General features: G+C 36.3%; 1 protein-coding gene across 2 annotated transcripts in view; it reads right to left on the bottom strand.

Moving 5' to 3' along the window:
- Positions 1–22,130, bottom strand: part of SPECC1L (sperm antigen with calponin homology and coiled-coil domains 1 like) — a 63,347-nt gene that overhangs the window by 8,562 nt on the left and 32,655 nt on the right. For both annotated transcript variants that reach the window (XM_030460411.1, XM_030460412.1), the window contains exons 9-15: positions 21,556–21,647; positions 18,283–18,373; positions 16,355–16,438; positions 15,493–15,649; positions 12,520–12,622; positions 1,996–2,112; positions 1,087–1,146 (exon numbers count right to left, since the gene is read on the bottom strand). In XM_030460411.1, the coding sequence (XP_030316271.1) occupies positions 1,087–1,146; positions 1,996–2,112; positions 12,520–12,622; positions 15,493–15,649; positions 16,355–16,438; positions 18,283–18,373; positions 21,556–21,647 (704 nt within the window). The remainder of the gene's footprint in view (positions 1–1,086; positions 1,147–1,995; positions 2,113–12,519; positions 12,623–15,492; positions 15,650–16,354; positions 16,439–18,282; positions 18,374–21,555; positions 21,648–22,130) is intronic.

Below are 22,130 nucleotides of genomic sequence, written 5' to 3' on the forward strand. Positions count from 1 at the left end.
AGCAATTCAGTACAAGACGACAGCCAGTCAGCAACCATTAAGACTAAAGCTGCATTATTTAAGAATTATTGCAGTTACTTTCCACAATCTGCTTCTCATATCAGAAGAAACTTCCATGTTTCAAATCACAGCCAAAGTACTAAAGCCCAACAGTTGCAGTGCTATTGTCAGCAAATACAATGCAGGGGACAAAGGCTCTGATAAGGATCAGGCAAAGTGTTATTTTTAAAATTGTCTTTGTTGTATTATTAGTTGCTAACTGTGGCATGTCTGTTAGAATTTAGGTTACAAAAGTATAGGATAAGTTACAATTTCTGATAGTGGCAATGTTAGCTGAATTTCTGTGATTCTGTGATCCTTTCAGTTCCATGCCTTCAATAATCTTTTTCTAGTAATTGTATAGTAAACACTATGCAACTGAAAATTTTTTAATCTAATTTTGCATAAGAAAGCTTATTATAACCAATAATTGAGAAAAACCTTTCAACCATTTCTAATGATAGCCAATTAAAAGTCTCAACTTCAGAATTAAAAACTTGATTCACATTACCCTAAGCAAAAGAACAAATCAAATAGCTTGATTTGTACTCCTAAAAATCAAAAAACCTCAAATAATTATAAAGTAGGTCAGAGAAAAAAAACAATAAAATAACTTCAAGATTTTATCACTTAACTATTTCCCCAATTATTCTGAAGCAATTCCAAAACCTGTATTATGATTTCTGATGATACTGAGAGCATTACAGATAGTAATGCTTCTACAGGCTGGGAGTTTACCTGCTACAGGTTATCATGCTGTTGCCTTTGCTGCAGCAGTTGTACAAGTCTACCTCAGTCACTATTTAATGCAAACAGTAATTATAATTTAATGTAAGCATGTTGATGACTGTGGGTTTATTAAAGCCACTGAGGTAGGGAGTATGAGTTCTTCTCCAGTCAAGTATGACATGGGCAATAACATATAGCTGAGCTCACCTACTGCTATTTTTAAGCATAAAGCATCAAAATCTTTCCAAAGTACAAAATAGAATAATTTCATTTTTTATAAATGGCACATGGCTCATTCAGTATGCATCTAAAACTTACCAGAGTAGATTTGATACCAACACTTTCAGCTGCCTGAAAAGCCAAAGTGAAATTTCTTCTCTGTATGAGATTAAAAAAAAACCCATTAGAATCCAAGGACATACAACTTCAAACATAAGTGTTAAGAATGTTCATAGCAATGCTGCAACTTTTGCTCATTTATAACCTGACCAAAGTAATTTAAAAACAGCCACAGGAATGAACACATCCTAACATAACCCAGAAATTCATGGAAAATTTTGATTAAGTCCTCATTCAGAAAATAATGCTGAAAAATCATTGTCAGTGAAGAATGATTAAGTTATAAAAAGCTAAAAGAATAATTCATTCTTTAAAAAGCATAAATAAAAAAGTATTCATGTGCTAATATTCTTTTTTTTTTTAGGCATTATAATTAATAATACATGTCCAGACAAGATAGCTGTAGGCACTAAGTATAGTGCACAGACATACAGACTGCTCTGCACTCTTGACAATTCCTGGTTTACCTTTATTTGATAAATCACTTGAGAAGAGAGCATAGTCACTAATAAGCATAAGAAAGCAGGATGAAACATCCTTGTGATATTCCAAGGAATGAACAAAACATGTCAAGATACAAATTAGGTGAATTTAAAATGTTTTGCTCCTTGCTTCCAAACCTGAAGTGAAAACATTTGCCAGCTGTTTCAGTCAAATGCCTCAGACTTAAATTTATGATTTTTTTTTTTTTTAAATCTTTTCCAAAGTTCTGTTTAACCCAACAATCTCATTATAAATAATAAGAATAGTAGCAAGGTACTTGAAATGAGGTGTTTCAATTATGATTCCAAGTGATTTTGTTTTTAGAACTCAAAGTTGTGCTTCTTTATTAAGCCACATTTATTATATCATCTCGCAGTCCCAGGAATGGGAATTTTTGTGTCATACCTTGTCCTGGCTGTTTAGTTCCTGATAGGGAATATGGGCTGGGAGGTAAGTATGGAGGACTGCACAGAAAGCCAAGCCATCATTCCAGCTACTGCTGAAGTTTGTTATGTCGATATTCTTGAAAGGAAAAAAAAATATAAATTAATATTAAAATCATAATCAAACAAGTATTAGTTCTACAAATTCACCAATACTTGCAGGGGTTTTTTGTGGTTGTTTTTTAAAAAATACCTTTAAAGAAATCAGCAGGGAAAACAAACAGCCTATTACTAAAGTTTTGTGGTAAAAATCAAAAACCCACTGGTGCAGAGAACAAAGAAAATCAAGTATTAAGTCAGTCAGTTATTTTGTTCCTTATTTCCAGGTAATATTAAGCTTCCCTCCCACACACCACATTTAAAAAAAAAAAAAAAAAAGGTGCTAGCTCTATGTGCTAAAAGGTACAAAAATCTGTGCTAGAGAGGGTAATAGAATAGTTCTGGTACAAATGTACACACCAAGATAGAAAAGCAAATGTGTTAAGAGGTGTATGCCTAAAATCTCTGAAACAGACCAGGTGGTAATATCTCTCCTAAAGCAAGATTTTACTTTTCTGCTTCTACTGCATTAATATGCAGACAAAATTTCTAACTCATGAGAAGTATTTTCTCTTCTCTAAATAAAACATTTCTATATAGAAACATATGTGGACAAGACCACAAACAAAAATTAGGTTTTGGTTGGAAATAAAGATGTTCCAACAGATTTAACATTGACAGTGGCAGAGAGTAATTTTCTTTTTTTTTTTTATTGGAACTGGACTTGAAAAAGGGAATCTTGTATTCTTGATCTTTTGGTTCCAGTAGCAAACTCAGTGGCACTAGTAAATGCATCTCCTGAAATCTAGTGTTATAAAAAGAGTCAGCTCTGTTCAAAAGAGCTACGACAAAGATGCTTTGGTGACTTTTTAAATTACTGTACACTTGACTGTTGTCAGTTAAACAATGGTATAAGTGGAGAGCAATAAACTTTGATTAAGAAACAACCAGCAACATCAGTTCACTGTTTATCTTTTAGACCTTCATGGAGAAATAAATATGGTTTAATATTCACTTCACTGGGCTTAAGCAGGAGCTAACAAGCTCCCCCACATAAAGACTTAAACGTAGCAGGAACTATAACCTGCAGTCACTGAGCTGCTGAAACCTAAACACACAAGTCAAATTTTCACTTGTTGGCAATGTGATGATCTGCACCTGTCTCTCACAAGAGGCTAAAACTTGCCCTTCCAAATGCAGAAAACCCCACCCAGAGCGAGAGCTGCTGAGCCAGGCAGGCTGGGAACCCCGGCAGCCACACCAACACATGGCATTAGGAATCACACAACTGCAATCCCAAACAAACAGCAAAAAGAGGGAAAAAACCCCCACAAAACCGAAGGCAATTTCTAGAAGAATGTGAGGGAAATCTCCGTTTCCTGCTCAGCTTTAGCACTTTTCATACCAGGTCCCCTAAAGGCAGGTTGAGGCTGTGGTGATGTCAGTGTACGTGCTGGGGCTCACAATGGCCCAGGGCTGCTCCGAAGGAAACTGCATTGTTGGAGACCCCCAGGCTGTGGGAACGCTGCTCACACGGCTTCCTCCAGCCATGGGGGTGGGAAAAGGGAAAAGCAAAGGAAAAAAAAAAAAAAAAAGCACAGCTCTCCCTTTTTTTCTCTCCTCAAGACAGACAGGAAATTGCATTTAAATTAATGCCTGTTAAAACTTTTTCAATGTTAATTAAATTAGGGAAAGACAAAGTAGAGGAGTTTAAGGGAAAAAAGGAAAAAATCAGAGAAGACAATAAATTCCTACTTGTGTCTGTTTGCAAAGTTACTTTTTTAAGTTTCTTCCCCCTGCCCTGTAGCCAGTCGGGCATCAAATGACATCTATATCCATAGATGTGGCTTTTTCTTGTCACAGTCACCTGTGGCAAGCCAGTCCTACAAATCAAATGTGAATGACCATGTTCCCCTTGTTACAGTCTGCTGAGGGAGAAAAACAGTCTTGGTTTTCACCCTTTCCCTTCTTCCCCAGGATGGCCAAGTGATCTGGGAGGGGGAGGAAGATGTACTGTCACATTTATCAGCACAGATCTCCTCAGCCATGCATGAAGCCAAAGTATTAAAAAAATTATACTAGGTAAAACTACTGAAGAACTCAACCAAATTTTAAACTCTCAGGACTGTAAGGATAGATATGACATTCTCTGTTAAAGTAAGGAAGATTGTGGAAGCACCACTGCAGCTGATTAACAGTTTCTAACCCATCACTTTCCAACCAGTGACTTAATGGTTGCCAGAGTCTGAACAAGTACCTGTTGAAGGGATGTAATTGCAGAATATACTCTATTTAACACAGACAGTCACAGTGCAAATAAAATAAAGCTTAATACTACCTTGCCTCACAGTGCTTACAATATTTTTTCTCTCCCAGGTTGCTCCACACATTTCAGAGGAAGCACAGCAATATCTATTTGAAAATTAAAGCATTTGAGCCTGAACATCAGCATCACTGAAGCACAGATGAAATCTCAGTACTGAAACAGGGATAGGAAAGCTATTCAGCCTTCAAAGCAAGAACAGGAACTTCTACTGGAAATGATAGGGCAGAGAAAAATGAGAAGCAAACAATGCAATCCTGTTAAAGCAATGAGCTGCAATAGTGATTTTTGCAACAGTCAGGATGGACACCAACAGGCAAGAATGCATTCATCAAACTTAGGAAACAGGGCGCTGCAGTGATGTGTATGAGATCAGTTGAGCCTGTCCATGAGGTCTGACTCCATGGATGAAGAAGGAAGACGTGTGCTCAGAATATATGAAGAAAGAAGTTGCAAGGTTTCAGAAGTCTGGCTGCACTAGAAAACAGACCTCCAGAACAAGTAGGGCTGAAGACAGAACTCCCCAAATGATCTAAAACCAGGAGTATTCGCCTTCAAAATCTAAAGACATTTTCTGCTGTTTTCTAAGTCTATTCCCTTAGCCCAACATATGAGGAAAGAAAACAGGAAGGTTTGCTGAAAATAGTTAATGAAATTAAATCAAGAGAAAGTCATCCTTCCTTAACTATTTTAGTTGTATAACTAAACATTTCACTTAAAGTATTAGTAGCATCCGCAGAATGCTGAGTTTTGAATATAAACACTGGAAAAATGGCCACCTAAAAACATTCAAGTTTGGTTGGTCCTGAAAAGGGACGCTCTTTTTTTCTAAATCTTCCTGTAGGGTCCAGCTTTTATTCTTAAGACAACAAGCAGAAAACAAACCCATCATCCAAGAATTTTAATGTATCCAGAGAAGCTGAATTAAATACAACGGAAGGAAACAATTAAAAGGAACTGGTCTCTGTTTCCAATTGCCCTGAGCATTATGAATTATTATTATTACCTCTCAGACTAAAAAAGTATGATATTGGTCAGACACTAAAAAACAAATCCAGAAACTGGACAGATTGTCATTTAAAAGGAAAATTTAATTTTTTGTGTAGGGCTTGGAGCACATAACTGGCACATTTAAAGACAGCACAATTTTATTTCCTAAATGCTTTTAACTACTTGTGGTTTTTTGAAAAAGCTTGGTCAGTATAATGAAATCAATCTTGCATTAAGCTCTTATTTCTCAAAGAATTGATGGTAAACAGAACATCACCCTAAAATCTCTGACATAATTTCTTCTTTGTTACTGCTTCTATTAAGTAATTGGCTCTATTAAGACAATTCTGCTGGAATCTAATCTGGACTTTCTCTTCAAGCCATTTCAGACCACAGAACATGAAAGCAACTGAAGGACATACTTTCAGATAAATTGTCAAATTAGGAATAAACCTTTCCAGAGATAGTTGAACAAGGAGATTTATCAGACCTTGTCTCTTAGCATTAATTATTAATTTTTTAAAGGTAATTCTAACAAAAGTAGTTAAGCAACAGGATGTTGACATAAAATAATTGGTGGAAAATACTTTCCAGACAGGAATAAAAAACAGTTAAAAGTTTGTATGGTTTTTCTAGAGACAGAGCATAGGAATATAACATTTTACATAATCTAATAGACCAAATTCTATAGTTCCTTCTACCCACTGGATCCAGAACAAAAAAAACATTTCAAGCATGACTGAAGCTCCTGCAGAGTAGGAGCAGTTGCAACAAAATGAGTATACCCTTGCACTCACATAAGAAAAAAAGAGTAAGAAGATTCTCCCTGAAACAATGTTGAAATGCAATAGGAACAAAACAACCCATCAGTTTAGGCTGAAATACAATAGTGGTTGAAAGTAAGTGAACAGGATTTGAATGTGGACCAGAAGTGCAGCCTCACAGTAAAGGCAAACTGTGCCCTGAGCTGGAGCACTACGAGTACGGCCAGCAGACAGAGGGATGGGATTCTTATATTTTTCTGGGCCCTTGTCAGTCTACACCTGGCATTCTGCATAGAGCTTTGGTCTCCCCAGATCAAAATAGTCACTGAAGAATAGAAACGGGTCCTGCAGAGAGTTACCAAGATGATTAGATAGATGGTTGAAGCCCTTGAGAGATGAAGAAAGGTTGAAGGAATTTAGCTTATTCAGCCTAAAGAAGATTCAGGAGAGATGTAATCAGAGGCTTCCAATGCCTAAAAGGCAGTTACAGAGAAGATGGAGGTACTCTTTTCAGAAGGACACACATGGACAACATGGAACAGGCACAATTCCTTCCCAGGGAAATTGTCTGATAGAAGAGGTCTTCACTATGAAAGAAATACTGGAATAGGTTACCTAGAAAAGGAGTAAACTCTCACTAGAAGCACTCTACATTGGTTAACAGGAGTCTGCATAACATCAGTCTCAGGTTTCTCCCAACTTGTGACTTTTCTAGACTTCACAGTTTTCAAGTGGTTTTAATCAGTGTAGTGCTGATTTTGGATTTGTCTTCTATTGCTTTTTGCAATAATCCTAAACTGAGGGTCTTTCATAATCTGTGAAAATACCTTCTCTTAAAAAGCAAGAAACAGATATTAATAATTATAACCCAGAGATTCAACTTTCTTTCTTCCGTGTTCTCCCCAAAGCTTCCCAGCTAAAAAACCTCACAAACACCAGAAAACTCCAACTATAGAAACCATGCTTTCTAACTTAGAGTTACAAACTAAGAACAAAGTTATTTGAGCTGTTTCTTCAGGGTACATATCCACAGCCATAATCAATTTCCCTGAACTATGTATATTACAATTTGAGCAGAGGAGCATATTGCAGAGCAGTTATTTCTCCACCCCTTGCTCTGCACAAGGCTCAGAGGTTCCCTCATAGTAACTCAGTTTGGCTCACAAATGAGTTGGTACATGGAGAAAATAAAAACATGTGTCTATGTCTGTTTTATTAGTTTATTAAATAAGTGGCTTGAAAAAGCAAAAGCATTAATATGATTTTGCTCTATAATATATTAAACCATTAAAAGAAGACTTGAGTTTTAAGCATATAGACCTTGGCAGGCTTCTTCTCATGGCAGAAGACAATCACTATTAAAAAGCTTTAAAAAGCTTTTAAAGGCACATATTCACATATCCATGACTATCCATGAAAAAAAATTAGAAAGGTAAACTACAAAATAACTGCTATCTGTGCTCCATTGAATCAGGATTAAATGACTCTTGAATCATGGATTAAAGCTGAGGCATCAGTACTTAAAGCAGTAGAAAACAAAGCAAAATTATTTCTGGAATAGACTTAGCAGTGCCAACTACTGCCTCCTTAATCCCAGCTTCTGAAAGGGGAGTAAATGACCTATATAAACCATCAAACCCCTAAAATATTGACTGACAATGTTTTTTTCCATACTAAAGTGAGGTTACTTTATCACTTTTGGGACAAAAAAGAGCCATAAAAGGAGCAGTTGTTCTGAAAAAAAGAATAGCTTCAGACATTAACATCTGAAACACTTGAAGAGATACAGACAGCTTCATAATTTATTCTAAATTCTGCTGTAATTAAGTCTAACAAGATGACATTTCTCTTGTATCAGAACCCAATCCAAACAGGACTGGATTAACAATTTTTGGCTAAAGCATCACAGCTTAAACTAAGAAGTGTTTTGTCAGTCTGACTCCTTTGACAAATCAACCAGGCAGCATCAGGGAAAGCATGAACACCCTGGAATCATGATTTCAACACAGGCTTAATTTAAGCACAAGGTCTTGTCCTCTTTTTAGAAATTAGTAAAATATGATCTAGCTTAATGTTAATAAAGACATGTATATAAAACCAGCTTTTTAAAAAGAAGCAACATGAACCATCTTTTACCTTTAAGTTATTCTACACTCATTACTTGAGTACAAATGAAAGCATTGCTTGATTTCAAGGTGCATTCACCACAGCATTAGGTACACGTATACTCACAGTGCTCAGCAAATTAACTATCTTATTGTTTGTTGCTACCATGCAGATAATAAGTTTGAAATTTTTACAAAGACTTTGATCTGCATAGGAGGTAAAAATTAGGTGGTCTTTCCAGAAAAAGGCAGCACTGCATGAATTAGAGGAGAGGTGCTACAAAGCTAAATTAATGAGCTCTTCCAGTGTATCTACACTTAGGAAGCATGGAAAGATTAAAGAAAGGTTAAAAAAAAATGTAGTCTATTCCTGCTGCTTTCTTGTGGCATTTGATTTTTTGGTGTCAGACTTTTGGAACTGAAAAGAATTATTGCTGTAGGTAAGAATGGGTAAGGATGTGTGGATCCTGTTCATTGGTCCCCTTTTCAAGATGAAACATGCATGCTTGCATCCTTCTTGGGACTTTTATTAGTTGTGTACTCAAAATAAAGTAGTTGTATTGCAGCTAGGGTAAGTGCTCCTTAACAGCTGGATGGGATTAGCTCATGCTTTGAAGATATCTGGAATTTGAGACAGTTTTATGACACTGCACATATTTTAGAGGAGTCAGGAGGATTCTCTTCTTTCTGGAAAATGCAGCACTTGGCAATGTATTCTGAAACAGTATGTCAGATCCTGAGTAAAGCCAACAAATTTCAATTATTTTGTGCCTGTACATCTGAAAACAAAAGGTGGTTTGCTCCATCTTTATCTAAATGCTTGATAAAGCCCAAAACTTAAGACAGCAACCCTCCTCTTTCATGGCTTACAGATCTGTTCAGCCCTAAACATAATTAAACTCAGTAACTGAGTCCAATGCTGTCTAGACTGAACAGGCTCTAAAGGAAAGTTAATACAGAACCTGCCTACTGTTAGTTCTGCAATGACCTTCTGCAGATCACCATTCTCCAAACCTGACACTGAAGGAGACATTCTGCTTCCACACAACATTCAGACAGCACATATGTGAAAAACAAAAATATATATAGAGAAAGCCATACAGTTTTTTACATGAGTAAAATGTTCTCTTATCTTCATTGGCAATTTTAGCCTTATTTAGCCTTATTTTCTTGTAAGAAAAAAAATAGCAGATTTGGAACACAGGTAAACATGGTTTCACAACTACATTTTCAGAAATCTATTCATTTATTCCCTTCCAAATTTGCTTGAATAAATCAAGAAAACTGTATGATGAAGGAATTTATCATAGCTTTTCTCTAACAGGGTTAAGTAGTAACTTGTTTATCATAATGCATTTGCAAAAGAGAAAGGCTTAAGATTCCTTTAAAAATTCTGCTATGTGGAACTATATATTTGTCAGATGTGGAAAGCAGTTTGGCATAATCATCTGTGAATGTGTGTGAAGAGCTTTCTGTAACATCTTCAAATTATAATGGGCTCAAATCAGAACTTCACCATGCTATGAGCTTTGAATTATTTAGCATTCATAAAATTTCAAGCTTCTAAAACACAGATACTAAACACTTTTATTGCAAAGCTTGAAAGTAATTTCCTAGAGGGTATAGGGAAGTTATTATTTTATTTGAACAGAAAAAAATACTAGCTGTAGCAAGTAATTAAGTATTACTGTATTCTCCACAAGAATCATTGGAATAAAAGAAATCTTCTCTGAAACTATACAGACCTTGGTATGCTGTTTTTTGGTTTTGTTTCTTATTTAGTATATTCAACACATGAAACAAAAAGCAGCTCAAGAACTACAGATGGCCTCCAAAGAGAACAACACTCAATCTGCTGCTGCTCATTAATAAGGGTAAGTCAACTACTTCAGACCTTATTTTTAACATTTGAAGCCACTGGCAGCTCACCTGTAACTCTGTACACTTGAAGCAAAATTTTTGAAATGGAAGATTTGTATCTGGCTGCTTGTGCAATTACTATTTATTGGTCTATCTACAAACCAGAAATTCAACTATTTTTCAAAGCAATGCCAGGAGCAAATGTGGCTATGTTAGACACGGGGCTGTAACTCAATGTGCATGGTTCCACCTTCTCTATGGAATGGCAACAGCTGAAACAATTTTCCATAAATATTTTACATATGATTTTCTATAAATACTCATTTATGCATAAACAACTTCAGCTACCAGACATCACCTCCAGGTGAGAAGGAGAAAATGAGACCAAAAAAGTGACTGTTGCTGACAGCTGATGAAGAAGCAAACATATCTTCCCTTGTTGGCAGAGACATCCTTAAAAAATACTGGCTTACAGGGCTGAGTTTTACTTAAATAATGGTAGCTTATTGGATTTGTATTAGAAAGAAGTAGATATGAATAAGACAAAATTATCAAACAATATCAGCTCAGAGAGAGCCAACTGCTGGTCAGTCAGCATGCAGGTAGCTCTAACAAGCATGTGCTGGCTCTTGCCCAGACACTAAGCCAAACAAAAGCAAAGAGGTGGTAAAGAAGGAAAGCAGAAGTTCTAATGATGGGAAATGCTGGGGTTAAAAGGTACCCTGTCAATATTTGTGTGAGAGGGTAACAGGATGAGAGCTAGAGTACCTTAAATAGGACTGAATGAGGAAAGAAGTTCATTATTCTGATGCTTGTTTAATGCTTGTCAGGTTTGAATCCATATAGTTTCCAAATAAATTTAAAACTAGATTTAGAATAAAAAAAATCCTTTTCTGGTATTGATAACATTGTTGGGATACCAGAAAGCTGGATAAGCAGTATTCATAATACAGTGCCAGATATGTTTAAAACATTAGACCACCACTAGCATGGTGTTAAAGCATAACTGAATTTCAGGGGATGTTGAAAATAATCACATTCTCTACAAGAAAGAAATGAAAAATGAGTGTGCCTAAAGCAAAACATTCTTCTCAAAAAACCACCCTAATAAAACCTTAAGGAAGACAACATGAGGATATTGTCTTCCTCTTTCAAAAGAAGGCATGTACTGGCTGCAGAAGCTATATGCTATGGTTTCTTGGTAGCAGAGAACCACATTAGTTCTTGAAGCAAGTACAGTAAGGCTCAAAACCTATTTTTCTACTAGTGTATAAACCTCAAATAAGTATAAGCAGCTCTTGCATGTGCACATAACTATAGTATGAAAAGTTTGGAATGCTTTCTATTACTTTTCCTAACCCGATAAGGAAGTTGCCAAACTCATCTTTCATTTCAAGACAATATGGGAAAATATTTTTGCCTGCAGATTTACAGGATTTATAAAGAAATATAACATCCTGCCTTTTTTCAAATGTGGAGAAGGAGAAAGGCTCTTTCAACAAAAAAAGCTGAACCTCAGAAATAGCACCATTTAGTACTAGACGTGCCACAGGAAGAAGGGGGAGGGCTTATATCACAAGCCTGTCCATTGTGCTGCAGGAGGACTTTTCCTATGGATGGGTGATCATCCTGTTATGTGGCTCTCAACTTCCTCCTGCATTGTGAGGCTCAAGTCATGGAAAGAGTAAAGTTCTTAAACTGAGGATTGTGTTGGGAACTCAAAACACTTTCAATACAAGTTAACCAAACAAATACATCATGGTCAGACTATTAACATCCTGGTTTAGTTTGCTGAAGCCACTATTCTTTTGAAAAAATAATGTAATCAGGAGAACTCTGGATAGTTATCTTGTTAGTTCTTTTGGCTTCTGATAACATTTGGACTAAGTGAAAGAAAGAAGTCTGGAACCACAGTAGTAAGCCAAGTTCAAAATGCAAGACAATGCAAGCTTCAAAAAACAAGCTGTCTGTAAACAGAGACTAAATGTGTGCACACTGAAAGATCTAAACAAAACTACACTAATTACCTATCAAAAATATCTCTGAAATCTGAGAAATGGTAGTCAAACTGCATTTGGGAAACATTAATTTTAACTTTAAGTTGCTACCTTTCAGCTACAGTGCTATATGTAAAAGGCTGTTTTCAAGTGCCTCAGTAAGAGGTCAGCTGTCCCCTTAAGAGGAAAAAAAAGAAAAGGTATTACCAACAGGGAGCAAAGTGACTAAAGAACTATTAATATTAGCTAGGTTAGGACTTGTAGCATGTGTTCCAAGAAGAGAGTACAGTACATACCAATGCCATTGCAATCTATGCAATCAACTGTGGAACAGCCTGGTTTATGGCACTGGCAGATTCTGATGTGTTGCAGCTAGAAATATGCTACGTTTACTGGTTCTACAGTTACCTGATATCCTTCTGTTTTTTTCTGGCACCACTTCAGCAAGGCATTTCTCTTGGATCCTCCATATTCTCTTGCTAGGGCAGACAAGGGATCTTTCCTCTCTTCTCTAGGAACAAGGCAAAAGGACAAGTGTGAGTTTGTGGCTTCTACTTTGCAACAGAAACACATATCATAAAAGATTAAAACAAAGGATGAATTACTGTCACAGTGAAAGTATTAGGGTATAGCACTATTGACTGAAAAAATAGAATACACAGAAATACCTTATTTAGGAGTAATTCTTTCATTAGCAAATCATCCTTCTTTTTCCTTCAATTTAAACATTTTTTTCCTAGGCCTTTCAACCTCAATGATGTTTTCTCTAAGAGTTGAGATAATGAAACTCACAATATGGTAAGTTCTAGCTTGCTACATTAAGCAAAATCAAGTGACTTTATTTTGTATTTATAAAGAGAATAAACTGATGCTATCTCGTTTGCATCTCATGGCTGATTACAAATGTCACCTTGAAACAACAAGTTTGCATTTCAGCAGAACACTATGATTAACAGAACATTTGCCTGTGCTCTGGAATTCTTTAAAAAGGGGGGAATTAACTCTGTTGATCCACCATTTAATATACTGGCACAACAATGATTATTTTTTTTTCTTTTTCAAATAAGAATGCTCAACTACCAATAAAAGCTATCAATTAATTTCACTTAAAGTCTGACAAGCTTTCTCCAGTAATTTTTCACACGATTTCCTCATCCGCCTTTTAAAAAAAGCTCTATGCAGATGTAAATCAAGAGTCTCACAACATCCACAAAGATGATAACTTAAGTTAATCTTTTGGCTCCAAAGAGACATGGAGATTGCATACATTAAGTCTCACATCTTGCCTCTTCTTGACTCTTAGTTCTTTACAACCCCATTTGTGACTAAAAAGAGGGGTGGAATGTGGAAACAAGTAGTACTTTCAGTGGATACTCTGCTGCATATTTACCAGAGGAAGAGCAAGCATTCAGAGAATGTGGATTTCTCCATGCATGTGTGCTACCCACAGACCACCAGAGACCACTCTATCTATCAGCATCTATCACTCAATGCATAAAAGATAACATATGCCAACATACAATGAGATGTTCTAAAGGCACTAATCTTAAGTGTATGTATTGCAATTTGCTCTGCCAGTCTCAACTGAAACACAGAAAGATGTCAGAGCTAGTTAGAAAGAGATAACATTTGAAACATCAATGGAAATACTTGCACAGCAGAACAATAAACAGGCAATAGTGCCTTGTAGCATGAAAAAGAGCAGTGTCTTCAAACTTAACTGCTTATCTCAGAGATTTAACATCACAAGGAAGTTGCTAATTGTGTATTTTAATTATGAAATAAATAATCTGAACAGGTTACTTTATCTAAACTTCATAGGTACCACAGAGACAGAATGATGCTTCAAGAAATTCTGTACTTCAGTTCTTAAATATGTATATGTTTCAGCAAGCCAAACTGGTGTATTTTTTTCCACAGTGATTGAGAAATGGTTTGACACATAAAACTTAAAAGTTAGTATACTAGGTCAACTATATTCCAAGTCTAAGAGCCAACAAAGTTGCAACTAGAACAGAGAACAGTAAGCTTCCAAGTATTTGTTTCAATGAACTACAGCAATAACTGATTATTTTACAACAAGTTTCAGAAAAAGGTAGGGGAACAAAAGAGAAACCTGATCACATAAACTGAAGGCCAGCACTGCCATTCTGAGGAGGTTCCAAACAGAGTGCACACCCACTGTTGCAGATTCCACTGCTAAGTCTTTTTGTAGTGCTTAGCATTGCAGTCAACAGTCAGGTGGCATAGTGATAATGAGAATAATTTTAACTATTTTAACTGCACAATTTTAGGAGGAAACACCATGCTGTTTCCTACATTCTGCAGGCTGCCACCAATGCAATTTTATAGATCACCAGTTCAAAGTTCACACACATGTGTTTTAGTCTCTATTTTTTCTGTATCTACTTGGTCTAAATTTAGGTGCTAAACACACAGTATTAATTGCTACTGGTAGAGCACCCACAGATCTGAACTCAGTTTAATTGCTGCATAGTGAAAGGCCAGCAGCACTGAGGCATGCCTCAGCTGATATCAGGGAAATAATTTTCAACAGCACCCACAGCTGCAAATAACTTCACAGTTCTGTAATGTAATTATTACATATTATGAATGTCTCAGAATATTAAGAGTTTAGTATTTCCACTGTGCAAAACCATTGTCAGGAAGTTCTGTATTAAATGGTCTTCTGCCCTTTTCCCTATCTATGAAGCAGGGCTAAGTATATACTTGGCTTGCATAACATGAAGCTAAAATACTTTGAAGTCCTTTGACTGACAGAACTATAAATTAGAAAAGTTTAAAATATATCACAGATTTATCTTTTTCTCTTTCTAATGAAAGGGGGTTGCCTGACCATTTCTTATTTGGATCTGCATTAGACTTAATCTGTGGAACAAACAGCCCAGGCCCAGTCACTCATGGCTATTTAGAAGACTTGGCAGTGTCTGGAGTTAAGACCTGGTCACACTGCTTTTTGTCTTCAGCTATGACTACAAAATTTAAGGTTTATCATGCAGTCTCCCTGGATCTAAGCCACTCTGAAAGATTTGTTCAACTGGCATAAGCTCATTTCTTGAATTTAGCTTCATGGTACTATGAATTGGTATGATTCCATTATTCAGTGACATGACAGCTTCATTTTTCAGTGTAGCATCAAGGTTTGATATCAACCTCAATCTCCAAAAAGCCTAGCTTCTGGTCTAACCTTTAGAACATACACTCATCTGCAGAAAACACTTCCTAAAACTCTCAAAGACTGCTGTTTTACAGGTAGCAGTAGAATCTGCAGCCTTAGTGCCAACATTGTGCACCAGATATGCAGACAGATACCCATGAAATTAACACTTTTCAGTGCACCACAAAGAAAAAGGGTTTTACCTTATTCGACTTCTGGCTGTAGGAGTGACTGATGCTGTTGGAGAGGATGAGAGTGACAACTGAGGTGAGGTGGTACCCATTGCCATGAGAGATGCTGGAGATGCTCCATCAGGTGCACTAATATCCCGTTTGATTTCTTCACTACTTCTTCGAGACACTAAGAGAGAAAACACCAATGTATTTATCATTAGAAAACAATCTTCCACACCTCTTCAGAAATGTTGCTAGGTAATGTGCAAAAACATTTATATCTATTAAATAATGTACAATGATGCATTTTGTTCCTAAAAAGAACAGTCCTCCTATTTTAAATCATTGACAATGATTCTCTCCACAAACAACAACAGAATTGCTGAATTAGAGGATGATAAGATGCTTCTCTGCCTCACTCACTCAAAAAAAAGAACAACCCAAAAAACCCAAACCTACATGCAAGCAGTAAAAGGGAACAACCATGAACAGTTTCTTTCCCCACATATACCTTGCACATCAAAACTATTCTTTAATGCCAGGAAAGATGACAAAGACATCTCTGTTACACACGATTCATACTCATCCATCTGGTAGGCTAAGTCTCTACATGCACCACTAAGGACACTAGATGAGCAATTAAAAAAATTAAATTTGCTTCAGTTCCACTTGATGCAATAAAAGAGTATTTAACCACTGGACTTCAGTTTCTTTCCTCAAATACTTCAACAGAAAACCTGGGCAGTGAAAAATAAGCTGTTCCAAACATCCAAATAGTGTTTTTTAAAAAGACAAGAGCTTGGTAGTCTGAATATCAAAGCTCTCTCTTGAAAAAGAAAAGCATATCTTTAAGAACATAATATATCTAATCAACTAAAAAGCATAGTATTACCAGAAATAGATTTGGCACTTTCCATAGCAGGTACTCTTGGTAAAGATGCTGGCCTGCTGGTGGAAGATGTTCTCAGCAAGTGTTCTGGACAAAAAAAGAGAACATAATTAGTGAAGGGTCCAGTTAAGTGTAAGATACTCAGGAATGAGTCATGAATATTTTCTACCAGTGCCCAAGTTTGACTGCTATAGTGAGTGCAACTGTATTTTATCTTTATGAAAGAGAAGGCCTAAATTTGCTCATTACCAGTGAAAGGCACTGTAGGTACACCATGACCTTCCTAATCCTTTTCTTCCAAGGCCTCTTACTAATCCACTTGTCTTGGTCTATAAAACCTAAAGAATTGTTAAACCAAAAGACTAAGCAAGGGATCCCCATTTAGCACATGGACAGAAATATTCAATATGCCATTCACAATGTGGGTTGATAAAGCAGAAAGCAGATTCTTTTGTCCTTCGTGATTTATTTCTTTTGTTCTTGTTTCTTGGGTTTATTTTCATTTTATTTACCTCCTCCATGCAGTGGGGTCAAAACGGTGCCTCTACACTTTATAGGGAAAGATTCATCCTGCCTACTGTCAAGGAGTAAAATCAAACTACATAAGAAATTGATTTCATTAATAATTAATAGTTTTCCCAAACTATTTCCTATTATTTAAATCTTCAAGTAAAACCAAAAGGTTTACATCCTCCTATGTAGGAACACTTATGCAGTAATTTGAATACAAGAAACCTATGAAAATGAAGAATGAGGATTAAAAAAGTGAAACACTACTCACTAGCTGAAAATGTGACAGCAGAAAAATACATTGTTACAAAGATACTTAAATATATATATGGCTGTAAATAGGAATTCTCTCTGGCACATTCTCTACTGGAATGCAGTCCTGCTCCTGCATTACAAGACTTTAATGAAAACAGAACCACTATGTAAGGCATACCATTCATTTTCTGTTTAAGCTTATGTCTACCCATGAACTCCATAACAATTAAAGAATTCTTAATTATCTTCTTGGAAAGGCATTTGGATGTTCCCAAAAATATCAAAGTTTCTAAAATTAAAACTCCAGCTGCATTGTACAAATAACCTTAATATGCATTCAAGAAAAGCAAGAAGGAAATCTGGCACATACAGCCTATTATGAAGTGCTACAAAAAAAACCAAACAAAAAACCAACCACCCTTTAGAAAGCATCAGACCTCAAGAATACCAAATTGAGAGGAAATATTCAGCCTGGAGTCATATGGGGATTATCTTGAGAAACATCTACAAAAAAAAAAAACCCAAACCAAACCTAAACCAGGCATAAATCAGAGAGCTACACCCAACACATGATAGCCATTCATTCTCACAGGAAGAGCACATTGTGAGCAGTGTTTTGAGAGACAAAACAAAGTTCACAGGACAGGGAAATATTGGGAAACAGATAAATCAACACTCCATTTAATTCCATTCAATTTTTTCATCTAGCTGCTGAAGATTCAATATTTATTAAGTTTATATTTTGTTATTCACATGCAGTGCAATAACAACCAGCATTCTTGTTTCAAATGGGGGGAAAAAATTCCTAACCACACTATACATAATGTAATACAGAAGTGGGTATTTTTAATATCTGGAAAACAGTTGCAAAACATGGGCCTGAAATAATTTTGTCCTCATTGTCCAAATGATTGCAGTTTATGCACAATTCAAAACCCACCAGAATAATGCTGAATCATGAGGATGCAATCATGAGTTTCTTTATGATATGCCACCATGTGTGATGAAACACAAATAATGAAAATCTGAACCTGAAATACTCTATGATGCTATGAAAATATGATGGTAATAAAAGTAGTAATATTACATAATAATCTCTAGATACTAAATGGTAGAAAAAAAAAAGCCTTGCTAAAAACAAAGTTGAAATGAACTTGGATCAATACCTTGAACAGGGATTTCAGCATAGCTTGGTCTTTTGTCTGTCAGTGCAGCAAGAGGTTTTGAAGCTGAAATTGGTCCACTTATAGAATGCCTCTGAAATGGAGAAATAATTGTGTCAAACATATTCTGAAGATAAAAAACATGGAATTGCAGAAAGAATCCATTTCAGAAATTCAGACAGCATTACTGATTGAAAAGAAATAAAATAAGAAGCTTTAAAATACTTAGTGGAAATAGGTATGCCCCTCCTTACCTGTTGCTTCTGTCAATCTGAGAAGTATATACACACCATGCACTGACATTGTCACATTTACTTCTTTCATCTTAAACCTGATTCTCAAACCAACATTGCCAATGAAGGTTGGGATTTCCCTTGTACTTTCTGTATTACTTTTCACCTTCATTTGTATTTTGTTTGTACAAACCTGTTCTGGTTCAAGTTGATGTGTTTATTTAAACTAATACAACCCCCTATACGTAGCCAAGATTTAGTGTTTGATTTTTGTTATTAACATATGCCTTTACAGCTTTGTGGCTTTTCCTGGAAAGTTAGGATAATAATAATAATAATTTAACTGGGATTCTCTGTGAACAACTGAGGACAGATATTTTTTGTTAGGTATTTGTCAAATATGTAATGAAATACAAACATACTAGGATCAATAGATATTTTCTCAACTACAACCATCACTTCACACTTCAGTAGGTTCAGTAAGTACTTCACACCAGTGCATCTACACATGGCAATTTCAAAACAAGTTCAAAGAAAAAGCAGGACATTCAGTGGTGACCAGTGAATCCAAAACATACTTCAGAGAGTCCTTTAGCTATGATACAGAAAAAGAAGGTACTCGTAAAGTGACAGATACACTTCCTTGTCCTTATATTCCTCACTGTGGCATCTGCTTTGGTCACTCTTAGCAGCATACCAGACCAGCTGAGCTCTGGGCTAACCCAGCAGGGTTGTTTTTGCATTCTGAAGAGCATTCTCTTCATACCTCTCTTCCTAAATTGTTTAGTAGTATTGCTAAGTGCTGTGGTAAATAACAGTTATGTTCCACTGCAGGTTTGGACATGAAACCAGAAAACAGTTTCTTTGTTTGTTTGTCTCAGTTGCAATACTGAATCCAAGAATCTCTCTCGTCATTCATACACCTATTTCTGTAAAGACAACCAAAGCCAACAAAAACTTCTCAACACTAAGCAATTCCTAACACAGTCCAACACAAAAATTAAGTGACACACACATAATTCAGAGAGGGCACATTTGATCCATCTCTATGGGGAGAATCTTTTTTGCAACCCATCCATCTTATCATAATATTAAAATTGTGCCAGTTCCTCATTAGATGCCCATGTAAATATTTCCCCTGTGTCAGAATTCAAAAGCAACTAAGATTAATGTTAATGAGCACTGCAACACCCATTCAGAGGTCAACCCTTCCACCTTTACTCAGGATCTTAATCTGCAGCTGACTTCTCTAAATGGGAGCTGATAAATCAATTCACATAGTGACAACTTATTAAAATTTTGCCTTTCAATTGCAAGAAAGAGCAAAAACCTCAACAAAAATTAGACAAAATTTGCATAAAACAAAGCAGTAGAAAACAAAGTTAACATGAAGATAAAGAAAAGGAAAATATTATGAAAATCAGTTTTGAACCCAAACCCTTCATCTCATGAGCTGAAAATACTCTTTAAATGCAATATGCCTGGGGTCACAAAATCTAGTTGTCTTTTGGATAACTGCTTAAAAGAAAACCATCTATCTTCAAAAACTCAATAGAAGCTGTTTTCAGTTACACACCCTACCCTTTGTTTTTCAGGCAATTCAGTTTCCCACTGATGAATATCCAGCTGTTAATGACTTGGTTCTATACCACAAGTAGAATTCAAAATTCAAGTAATTGTGGCAGATTCAGAAGAGAGCTTGTAAGACAAGACTTTGCTTCATGGATAATTTACAGGTAAATAAAGTGAAATAAGCCTTAGGCTTCATCAAAAGGTCTTCTGTCTGCCAAAGCTCTGGTCTAGCCTTTTAGGACATGAGATTAAGTATGTCTCTTCCTACAAGAGCACAGAAAGAAACTGTAATATGAAGACAGATCAATAGGAACCAAGCATCTGTTAGAGAACTTGTCACTTGTAACTGCTTTAGAAAACTGCTGTCAAGAATGACTGAGCCACAGGAAATAGCAGAAGCTCTCACAGCAAAACCCCCAAAACCAAACAAGAAACATTTAATTGATTCTCTTTGCTCTGAAGCTCTCACTCTGTTTTACGAAATTCATTCTTAAATGAATAAAAGCTGCACTAATCTGAGCACATGAGAACAGTCTCTCTGTTCCAGGTAGTGTTCCTAAAGCACTAGAAGCCCATAGGGATACAGATTCTTCAGCTCACACAGCAAGGATTTATTACCAAACATTATGATGATAAGGAGGAAAAAAAATACAAATCAGGTTTTGGTACTTCTGCTGAATAGTATCTTGAGGGTTACAGGAGGGTAACAGGATAATTAGTGACACTGAAGGAGCAAAACATAGGGCCAGATTCACAATGACCTGTATCTGGTTTGTCCTTGTTGGTTTTTGCAAAAATCTCACTTTATGTGGCTAATAAAATAATAAAGTCAGCAGAGATCCACAAAGCTGAGCATTAGAGCACTGATGATGCAATCTTAGTGTACCTAAGACTCCTGTAGCAGCTGGACAAATGGACAAAGCTGCAGAGGGGACACAGGACAAAATACACAGTACAACCAGCAACTGGCCAAACTCTCAGTACAAAATGAACACAGATAATCAACTCACAATTATGTCATTCCTCTTGGGTCATGTCTGATATCAAAAGCCCAAGCAACACTGCCAAGTATCCCACATTTGTACTGATGATTGCTGACAGATTCTGCACAGATCTCAGTCCACTGCCCAAAGGGGATTACTGCTGTTTCTGTGCCAGGCATAGGACTGACAAACAGCAACTCTAACACTATGGAATGCAGACAAAGTCTTCCTCCCGTACTTCTAAGTAGCACAGGAATAGTAGGGGTTGGAAGTATTTAACAAGAACTTCCAATTTATGCCAAATCTTTTATTTACAACATGGTTCTGAGATAGACTTTTGCTAAAGTGGACACTCTAGTAATTACTTAGTTGAGGAAACGTTTTAGCATTATTTCCCCACAAAATCCATCACTCTATTTGTATATTACCACCTGTAGTTTCAAATGCTCTCCTTTAGAAGGAATTAAGTGCAGCCACAAAACACCTACCTGCATAGGGGACACAGCAGCAGCTGGGGGAGTTTTCATGGGACTTGGGCTCAGGGGAGTGCGAGGAATGGTGGCAGCAGCAGGGCTTGGAACTAGCAGAAACACAGAAAGGAAACCATCATGAACATTGCACCATTTTGCAGTGAAACAGGAGAATGGGTGTTACAGCAAACTCTTTCATTGTATTTTACATTACCAGTTTTATTAGATGACATCTTTCAGAATTTCAATTAGTAACGCACTGCAAAATCATTTAAAAGTATGCCTACACACTTGCTCCTCTGTAATTACATTAATTTTGTCTTGAACATATCATCTATGGTAAAAACATAGTTTACTGGGGGTGGACAAGGCTAAGGAGCAGTATACTATTACCCTAGCAGATATAAATGGTGACATTATTAGTGCTGGGATCTTCAGATAATTAAAGAGACAGTAGCAGGCTTCTGAGTTTTTCCCAGTATGGAAAGAAAGATAACTTAAGTCACCTGCTTCTCCTTTATATTTTCCAATCAAAAATGAAATACTATATATAGGTAGAGACAGTCCCTGAAATATTAACATTAAATAAGTAA

Source organism: Calypte anna, chromosome 15, assembly GCF_003957555.1.
Source record: "Calypte anna isolate BGI_N300 chromosome 15, bCalAnn1_v1.p, whole genome shotgun sequence".
NCBI classification, from domain to species: domain Eukaryota; kingdom Metazoa; phylum Chordata; class Aves; order Apodiformes; family Trochilidae; genus Calypte; species Calypte anna.